The 10894-nt window shown below is 31.5% G+C and overlaps 1 protein-coding gene across 1 annotated transcript in view; it reads left to right on the top strand.

The window, feature by feature from the left end:
• LOC106469053 (probable ubiquitin carboxyl-terminal hydrolase FAF-X) overlaps positions 1–10599 on the top strand; it is a gene marked incomplete at its 5' end in the record, with an annotated part of 83077 nt that extends 72478 nt beyond the window's left edge. Inside the window, 7 exons of the mRNA XM_013929509.2 lie at positions 195–368; positions 2905–3008; positions 4425–4485; positions 5873–6041; positions 7031–7233; positions 7887–8033; positions 9220–10599. Of these exons, the coding sequence (XP_013784963.1) occupies positions 195–368; positions 2905–3008; positions 4425–4485; positions 5873–6041; positions 7031–7233; positions 7887–8033; positions 9220–9651 (1290 nt within the window). The remainder of the gene's footprint in view (positions 1–194; positions 369–2904; positions 3009–4424; positions 4486–5872; positions 6042–7030; positions 7234–7886; positions 8034–9219) is intronic.
• Between the last annotated feature and the right edge of the window lie 295 nt (positions 10600–10894).

Genomic DNA, 10894 nt, shown 5'->3' on the forward strand with positions numbered 1-10894 from the left:
ATATATTAAAGACTTTGACATTTTAGGAATTTAAAGTACTTTTAAAGTTTTTTTTTTTTTGTAACAACAGTTTATACATCCAGCAGTTAACAAGTTGAATAGTTTAGTGTGCTGTATTTATAGAAATGTAATACACCAGTACAACTTGGATCAGGAAAGGACTAAAAATCTCATTGCCATTCTTTTTCTTCTAGAGAACACAATTGTTGAAGTTGAATGTTCCAGCCACTTTTATGTTGGTGGCTTTGGATGAGGGTCCTGGCCCACCCATTAGATATCAATATGCTGAACTTGGTAAACTACATCAAGTAGTCAGTATTTTAGTTCGATGTTGTGATGTATCCTGTAAAACCCAGTCGTCTGTGCAGGTAAGCCTAAAGGCAGCTGTATAAAGTTAGCTTCCCACTTATGCCTATGTAGGAAATACTTAAAGCTTTCATGTTAATTTGTCAAGATACTAGAATCTTTTAATTTTTATACCAGCATCACTTTGTATACTTGATCTGAACTTCACCATCCATAATTGCAGAAATAGTAGTCTAACAACTCAGAAGGTTTGTGTGTATCACTGAAATTCCCCACATTTGTCTGAACTTATTACTGGTTTGTTTACAATTAGAAACAGGTGCAATATTTTTATTATGTTGTTTATAAGTTATAATCTGCCACTAACAGGAATATTGATTAGTACAGCGTAGTACTACCTGTTTTTGGCTTATATATTTTAATTTTTTTAAATAACAAACTTATTATATTTTGAAAAAAATCATAAAGAGAGCTAGTTAGGACTCAAGAAATAATCAATTGAAACAGTAAAGTTGTAACTTCATTGTTTAAAAATGTATTAAAGTTATTAACCCTATCGCCACAGGTATCCTTTACTGCGCATGACACAAGGTTTTAGTGTCTTACATTAAAAATTTTATTAAACTAATTTTTGTTTATGTTATACCAATTAGAATAGCATAAAATCTTAGCTAATAATCCGTATTTTAATATTATACTAGTTTTAAGTGCTTAATTCTTTAAGGTAATATTTAAAAACATCCTGAATTTCCCTTAGTGTGCAAAGTTAGTAGTATGAAATCTATAAAGACTATACGAGTACAAAAAAGTCACGTGGTCGGACAAATTGACCAAGTCCACGTGGAGAGAGTTAAGTATTAGTATAAATTAGGATTTTTTTTTTTTAGAGAATTATTTCTTATAGGTAAGTTTATATTTCAATATCTGTGGGAATCAAACTTACCATTTAATAAGGTTTATTACAAATGAGTTTTTATTTCACTCATCCAAGGGATGGGTACTCCAGTTAGGCTCTTATAAAGAAATGTCAGTGTACAAACATTCAACATCAAAACGTGCTCAGTAGACATTCTTATTAAACTGTAAATTTTTTATTTTATTAGAAAATTCAAAACTATCTTTAATGGTGTATTCGGTAGAAGTATAACTTTCCAAACATTTAAACCAAAAACCAGCTAGTTCATGATGATATATGGATGACTGTCTGGAAGCCTTATTTTTAAACATTGTTCTTATGAAATTAAATTATCTTTTTTTTTTCAACTTTTAAGATAATTCCGTAGTTCTGTTTCTCTAGTATTTGTAGGGTCCGTCTTGAATATGTAAAACATTGTACTGGCATTTATGATATTAATTTTAGAACCATAAATATTTTACTCATCATTATTTTGCTTAGGTTTCTTTTTCCTATCAAATTTTCATATATATACTGAGATTATATGATTATAATATTCATGTGATAATCTTCTTATTTAAAATTCCACAATTAAATCTAAACTTACTTTCTAAAAACTTACTCTGAGGAATTAAATACCATATTATTGGGATTATTAATGAAAGTATTATTTTATTGTTTTAATAATATAGAAAACAATACTGTTAAAGGCATTTGGATAAACTTAAAAAACAACGGTTTAATATCACACTTGTGTTTTTAAGTATAAAAAGGCATTTTCAGAAGTTAACTTATACTTCTATATTATTTGAAAATCTAATCGTCTTTTAGTACCATGATACTGTCTAGAAAGTTTTTTATTGTTACTTTAAAATCAACAAATTTAGATATAGCATAATACAATTGTACGATCCTTCATGAAGTTCTGATGTAATTGATTTTCATATTTTTAGTGCAATCTTTCAGTTTTTCTAAAATATGATTGCAAATTATTATCATATTTATCTTTAAGTTATATATATCAATACACTCATGACTAGGAAGTCTTAGTTCGGTAATAAATCTTATGAATACAATAGATAATGTACCATATTTAATTTATGAAATAACTTTGATGTTACAGTTATTAATAAGTATTACTCAATGAACTCAACCTCAGAATATTAAGTTCCAAACCCCCTTTATTTAAGTTTGTGTATAAATTTAGACATACAAATACAGTACATGAACCAGGGATGCCAAAAGATTTATCCACATTCTGCAATAACAAAGGAAGCCAGTTAGAATTCCTAAGTAATAAAAAAAAAAAAAAGCATGAACATATAAGGTGTTTAACATATTCCAAATTTATACTTTGACAAAAACTTATAATTGAGTAACCCATAATGGATAATTAAATGTATATAATCACGCTGCTTGTGAATGTGATACTATAGTATATCAGAGTATGTTTAGAATTCTGTCCTGAGGACACAAAAAGAGTTTCAGTATATATATCTTGTTGATCAACAGGTTAGAAACCAAAGCTGAATAAGGTGAGTTTAGTTACAAGATTTGTACTAATGATAAAAAGAAAATATTTTTAGATTATAAATAGTTAAAGTGTACCCCTCATATATATATATTTACTTATTTTTCTGTCTGGGTTTGTAAACAATTTACTGGTCAAGAATTATTATAAAAATATATCTTAATACTTTTAGGAGAATCAACCACTCCCTAATCCCCATGCTGGTGACCAGGTCTGTACTAACTATATAATGCCAATACAGCCTCAAGTAGCTGATATTCTTTATAATAAGACTAGGTGAGTATTAGTGATTGTAATAATTCAGTTTTATAGTACTGTTCATACAAGAATACTGTATGTCTGTATCAGTCATACTATCATTCTGTATTTATTTCTTACAATGTGTAGTTTTAGCCACAGTTTTTGTATACATACCATTTGGTTATGTGGGAGTGAAATGAAATGACGTTTGTTCCTGATTCTTTGTCAACGTTACCAGCATTTAGTGTTCTCAATTATTTTAAATTAAGCTTCTTCTTTTTTTGAAAAACTATAGTTGGCTATTTATAAATTTAGAATAATGTAAATACTTTATAGCACCAACATTAACCGGTGTAAATAAATAGTCATTGTTTGTGAACTAGTGATCTGCATCCAGTTAACAATTCTTTTAGTTTTTATAAATATTCAACAAAAAATCTGTAAATCGTAAAGGAATTTTAACAATGAAACAATATCTAGAATAATGAGAAATAATGTGAAGTTGAAAAAAAAGAAACATGTAACTCAAGCTTTAACACCACTTCAGCAGTTGGCTGAGGCTTTAGTCCCCATTTCTTAATAGTTTACTTATATTTTTTGGTATTTTAGATTTTCCAAGGCTTCTTTAGTATGCATGTATAATTCTGTTTACCAAGGTTGCCGAGTCCTTTATTTTAAAAAATTATACTGATTGAAGTAGTTGACTTCCTTCTATAAATCATACAAACGTGACAAGACTAAAAAAGATTTAATGTTGACCAGTGACCTCAGTTTTGAAATGGCATGATTGTTAACATTATAGTGTCATATCATATTTTAATAATATAATTTTTTATTCCTTATCAATTTATAATCATAGTTATGGTTTGTTTTTTATAAATAAGAAACTATGTTGTTTGAACACACAAAACTTAATATGTCTATTCACTAAGAAAAGGATTCTGTTGTCTGAGTAGTTTGTAATCGTAAATATAGATTACTGTATTTGCTAATGTACTATTAAATTTTAGATCTATGTTTATAATAAATGTACTGGAAAGCAGCTGGTATTAAAAACTATGATTATTGTTGGTCTGAATATTCATAATCATGCCTAGATTAGCAACTGGTGAAAAGAGTGCCAGTGGTCCTTGATGATCTCTGGTTAAATATGCTAAAATCATTGACATTTTGCTAGCCCTGTTTGTGCAATCTCTGTAAGTAATACTTGTGTTGTTGGAGAAATCTTCCTCACATTTTGAAAATAAGTTTGAGTTGTCAGGAGAACTTGAAAAATTAATTTCAGTGTAAAAATACAAACTCTGTATTTTACCTGTTGGAAAGTCTGTCTGAGCTAATATTAACCTCAGATGTTTCAGGAATGTTTGAATGACATTTCTGTGGACATTGTACTTGAACTTTTAATATGTATTTTGTAATTTATACAAAAAGTCTTATTTTAAATCTCCTCAGCTATGTGAAAAAACTGATTGAGGACTCAAGTGTTTCAGAAGATACAGCCAAACTAATAAAGGTGAGTTGGTTCAGAAGAAAGTTATCTGTAAAACTGTATAACAGCTTTTCAAAGTAGAAAAGATTCATTTATCTGTTATGTATCTGAGCTCTAGGCAGTCATGAGAGTTGGGAGATTACTTAACTGAGGCCCGGCATGGCCAGGTGGTTAGGACGCTCGACTCGCGGGTTCGCATCCCCGTCCCACCAAACATGCTCGCCCTTTCAGCCGTGGGGGCATTATAATGTGACGGTCAATCCCACTATTAGTTGCTAAAAGAGTAGCCCAAGAGTTGGCGGTGGGTAGTAATGACTAGCTGCCTTCCCTCTAGTCTTACACTGCTAAATAAGGGATGGCTAGTGCAGATAGCCCTTGTGAAGCTTTGTGCGAAATTCAAAAAACAAACAAACAAACTTAACTGAGGTTAGATATAAAATTATGAGATTTAGCTGTCCTTTGCTAATCAACTGTAAGTTTATAATTTTCTTTTTTTTACTTAAATTTGCTTGTGTGTACATTTTTAGTTAAGGATTTTCCTATTTTTAGAAAGAAATTTTCCATAAAAATTATTGACCTGTAATTAGACCTTGTTCTCTTTAGAGCACAGAGCTTGTAAAATTTTCTTTTAATCAGTCAAATTCAAATAATGGGTAAAATTTATTGATTATTAATTACGAAATAGGAAAACGTTCGAAGTAAAGAAAAAATCTCATTAAAAAGCAACAGATTTACAAAAGAAAAAATGTGGAAGAAATAAAATAAGAAAAGCTGCAAAAATAACAGCACAGATTTTTCCATGGTCTTTTCATTTTATTATTTTACATTTCCATTTTGTAATGTTGAATTGGTTTGTCTAGCTGTTAGTTATATATTTTGCTTATTATATTTGATTGTTATGTGAAGGATAAGATTTTTCTGAGAGTCAGGAAGTCAAGATCATAATAGGTTTGTCCCTGTTTAATATTACTTCAGTCATAACTTAGTATAAATAGAAAGGATATATAGAAAATACCAGTGTTGGATGACAAGCAAACTATGAATTGCTGTAAAGAGAAATATTATTACTGTCAACCAAATTAGTCATTTTATTTTTATTAAACATCCATTTTTTTAGTAAACTTTATTTTTATTTAAAAATAAGTTCATTTGAATGTAGTAACTCAAGATTTAAAATATAAATTTTCAAAAACATGCAGTCAGTTAATTATGAGAATTGTAAAAGCTTATATGAGTACATATGATTTTCCACAATGGCCTTTTGAAAATCTTTTTTTCAAATATCCCAATTTTGTATTTTTTATACAATTTTCATTACTCTGTCTTAAAATGCTTCATGAGGAACAAGAAACTCTTATAATCTTGTTTTCTAAATACTGTTTTTTACTACTTCTGACATTTTGTTTTTCAGTTCTGTTCCTGGGAGAATCCTCACTTCTCCTCAGTAGTGCTGAGTGAACTATTGTGGCAGGTTGCCTATTCATACACGTACGAACTGCGACCATACCTGGACCTGCTGCTTCACATTTTATTGATGGAGGATTCGTGGCAAAATCACAGAGTTCATAATGCCCTTAAAGGTTAGTTCTGTATTTTGAAAATGTCTTCTAGTTGAACACCTGGATGTAGTAAAATATCAATCACGTGCCTACTTCTTTATACATTCTTTACTTTTCTTCTTACACAGTATTTTGTGCTTACACATCATACAATATAATCACTTGTATTTAACGTACAGAAGTATTACTAATAATTTGAATGTAGGGCGTTGCATGGCCAGGTGGTTAGAGTGCTCGACTCGCAATCCGAGGGTCGCGGGTTCAAATTCCTGTCCCACCAAACATGCTCACCTTTTCAGCCATGGAAGCATTATAATGTGACGGTCAATCCCGCGTTTAAGAGTTGGGAGTGGGTGGTGATGACTAGCTGCCTTCCCTCTTGTCTTTCACTGCTAAATTAGAGATGACTAGCACGGATAGCCCTCATGTAACTTTGTGTGAAATTCAAAAAGCAAACAAACGAACATTTGATTGCCCTAGATATTGAACCATTAAATTGTTAACAATAATCTAGCCATCCCTTGTCTTCTTTCTCCAGTAATGTTTTGAGAAGTTTTGTTATACATTTTCTTGATATTTATTGACATTCTCTTGATAATTGGCTTAATATCAAATGAACTAAATTCTTACAAAATTGCAGCTGCACTGTATTACATCCAAACAGTTTATCTTTATTCAATGATATTCACTTCAGATATTATGCATGTACTCTCTCTCTCTCTCACCTATAAATGATTTGTATCTTTGTATTTTAATTCTGATGAAAATTTTTAACTCACTGGTCTTACACAAGAAGCCAAAATAAAATATTTTGTTTTGATGGCCGATTTGATGTTGTGTTTGCTGATGATTAATTTTATATTTTGCAAATATTAGTCAAAAATTTGAATTTTTTCTTTAATATTTCTTTAATTGTCAATTTGTTTTAGAAAATACTAAATAGTTGAAGTGTGTGAATCTGTGTTAATGATAAAGATTTTGGGACTGTAGCATTTAACAATGTGAAATAGGTATCCCAGATGACAGAGATGGACTGTTTGACACAATTCAAAGAAGTAAGAATCATTACCAGAAGAGGGCATACCAGTGCATCAAATGTTTGGTGACCTTGTTTACCTCTTGTCCAGCAGCTGCACATATGCTGCATAGTAATGGTGACATCAAGAGGAAATGGACAACTGCTGTGGACTGGCTTAATGATGAACTGGAGAGAGTAAATAGCTTTTTGATTTAATTTATAGGGCAAAGTTAAGTTTTTGAAAAGTCTTTAATGAACTTTTTAAAATATGAAATACGTGTTTTTTCTTCTTAATTTTATTTGCATGAAAGTATAATCAAAATGAAGTGGTCAGATATTCCTTATACATTTTAAATTTTTCTTTGTAGTTATTTGGTAATTTTATGTAATAAGTAATCATTTTTAAACAGCTATTTGCCTAAAACAGGAGTAGTTATAAACAGATGAACACTAGCAAAATACTTAATTATTTTAAAACATATTTTTAAATATTATAATTTTTAGCTAAATAAAAATTTTGAATTTGATATACTGAAATTCTTCTAAACTTCTTATTAAATGATAGCTGTCTTAATTAGAAGAACCTTATCTCTCACCAGTATTACTGGAAAAGATTAATTTGATGAGCAAGATCAAACCTCTTTAGTGGTACCCTATTCAGCTTTTCCTGAAATATTGTATTTTGTACATGCACAGCAACTTGCCATTTTAACAAATGTGAACCAGAAGTGCAGGATATGGTCTGCCTTATGAAACATTTGTTTAAATCATTTAAGTATAATAAAGACAAGATTAATACAAACACAGGGAGTTACTTTTCATATCTAATATGTAAGATGTTTTTACAGCGACCATACCCAGCTAACACCCAGTATGGTTACAGCAGCTGGTCGCCACCTGCCCAATCAAATGAAACTTCCAATGGCTACTTCTTGGAGAGGTCCCATAGTGCTCGCGTGACATTAGCTAAAGCTTATGAACTGTGTCCAGAAGAGGTAGGTATAGCTTAAATGATTTTTTTAATACTTTAATTCTTTTCATACCGAGTTTATTCAGGTCAAATACAGTTTTGAATATCAGATATTATGAAGTAAGATGTAGGGAACCTGTTCTTTACTTGACCTGGAATTCAAAGTCAATTTGAGGGGTCCAAATGAAGCAAGTTATGTGGAAGCATGACTTACTTAAATTGTATCATTTGTATTTTAGAACAGTAGATTAACATGTATTGTAAAATAACTTTTCGACAAGATCATCAGTTACTTGACTTGATAATAACTTAATGGATATTTGTTTAAAAGGTTTCTTCTGTGGACACAGAAACACATACAAGATGTATTTTCACAGGATCCCCACGAGTGTTCTGTTTCAAGAGTAAATGAAACCAGAATTTAAGAATAACAAAGGTTTTTTTTCTTGCTTTTGAAGTTCATGTGTCATGCTGTGTTGTAGCCTACAGACTGCATAATTCTTCTCGTGATTCATGGCATGGGCACATTTTACTGGTGTCATAATGGTACAAATTGCAACATTAAGTGTCCCTTATGTGAAGCCATTTTAGTGTCTACTGACCAACAACACATTACTATACAGTGGTGCGAGTGGTTAAAGCAGGTAACCCCTCCAGGCAGCCCTTGGGGAAATAAACCACAGTAATATAAATTTTGTGGTAATGACAGCTAATCATTCATTTTGTTCTTGAATTCTTCACTTCACTCTATGAATATGTACTTCACCCTCCCGAGTCACTTCTCATCATTCCTTTTTTCTTCCTCCTTATTCCTTGGCTATTGTAGTTGCATAACCAAATGTTGGTGTCTACTGCCACTTTCTGGCAACTTTTAAAGCTGTTTTGTGGTTTTAGTGTTGCTTTTGGCTTCATATAGAACCCAGGTATTTATCAAGCTTTTCAGTTTCTAGTGGGTACTAGTATAAAAAGTATTACTTAATGTGTCATTGTATTTTATTCAAAATAGACATCTAATTCTGGATATTACCGATGTGCTATCAGTATTGGTTAAAATTCCTTTATAATTTTTTTCTTTTTTTTATCATAAGTATTAGCAAATTGGGTTTTAGCTAGTCTTGATTACTATAGTTGTTTTATCTTTTTTTAACTTCCTAATTTATACTTCATTGTCCTTCTGGTGTATAATATTTTAAAATTAGTTGTATTTTCAGGAACAGGAAGAGCAAGAATTGTCTGAAGAAGGTGATAGTCCTCCCCCGGAAGAGAAAGTTCCTATATGGCAGGGTGGAATGCAGCATCCTAGTCCACCACCACCAGCACCCCCTGCCAGTATTAACCCATATCCAGTGAACTCTACCCTACCTCATCGTGTAGGTAACTTGTTAATTGGCCCTTCTAGTGGGAGTCAACAACAACAAGTGACCAATTCTCCCTATCATCCAGTGCACACTTGTGGAACGACCCCAGGAGTAGTTACCACTTCAACTGTTTGTAACCAGGGGGTCAACACAAGTATGACTCCAGCTGGACCACCTGTAAGAACCACAACTTCAGTAAATGTGACACTGCAACCTCCCACTACCAACCAGCAACAAACATCTTCACAGGAAGGAAACGAACAGAAACAGGATAGACATGACTAATTCAATATAAATACCAGTTGGCTGTGCATGTAGAGATTGTATGAGGGGCATGCCCTATTATAACAACCGAACATGGGAAGTGTTCCGATTGAGTTCTTGATTAAAAATCAAAAAGTTAAAAGTTGGTCGTATTTCCAGGAAAACAAGAATGTTTACTGTTTGACATTGAGCAGCCATTTCTGAACTTATCTAATTTATTTTTAAAGAAAAATGTGAGCACTTTAAATTCTCCCCTACCATTTGAACTGTGTGGACTCCCCTGAAGATTCAGTGATATCAGCTCACAGACTAGATATTCAACTTAAAATTAGCTTTGCAACGTTACTGCTTCGTTAGCTTTAGCTCACAGCTTGTATGGAATGTAAAAAAAAAAGAATGTTTTTCTCCAAGAGGAGATGTGTATCTTCAAATTAAACTCAACTGTGACTTGAAGTAATGAACTTTTTGATTTTCCACTGGTGCATAAAGTGAGAAATTAGTAGTTATTACTAAATTGTGATTGTCAAATGTATTATACAGTAACTTTTGTAGCCATGTACATTCTTTGTTTGTTTTCAAATACCCAACAACAACTAAAGGCTTACTCGTTAAGCACTTATTCTTGAAATTGGCAGGGCACTTTAAAGTTAATAGTATGTAAAGCATATGAGCATATAATTTATACTAAGTTGTTTTGGTATATATATATATATATACTAAGATACTTTGTATGTGTTGAACCACTCCTGTATGTCTAAGAAGAAATGTGTACATGTTATCCTTGTGCTTTGACCCTGTGTAGACTGTTACAGTTTGGTAGCAAACAAGGCTGCCCTAATCATGCCTAAAAACCTTATACACCAACTTTTTACTATAGGCTAATGTATTTTCTAAAAACAATTGACTTCTCTTGTAAGCTGAAGCTCAGAAAACTTGAATGTAATAAACAGTTTTTTTTTTTGTTGTTCACATCGGTAGAGAAATGTTTGTACTTGATTGAACGGGTTACATATACCCTGTAGCAAACATTTAGCACTACTTTCTTTTGGCTTACTGTTACCTAATGTCATTTGTGTCTAACCTAAGATTAGCTATGAACTTGGATTGTAAATATGTTAAAAGAAGTCTTCATCACACTCATTTTCTTGACAAGTGTTGATCACAGATGTGAATGGCTATTGTCATCAACCAATGAGCATTGCTGTGACGTACCATCATATATTTCTTTATAAAAGTGCATGTCAGTGGCTCATTGAAAGAGAGG

This window comes from Limulus polyphemus, unplaced genomic scaffold, assembly GCF_000517525.1.
Source record: "Limulus polyphemus unplaced genomic scaffold, Limulus_polyphemus-2.1.2 Scaffold94, whole genome shotgun sequence".
In the NCBI taxonomy this organism is placed as follows: domain Eukaryota; kingdom Metazoa; phylum Arthropoda; class Merostomata; order Xiphosura; family Limulidae; genus Limulus; species Limulus polyphemus.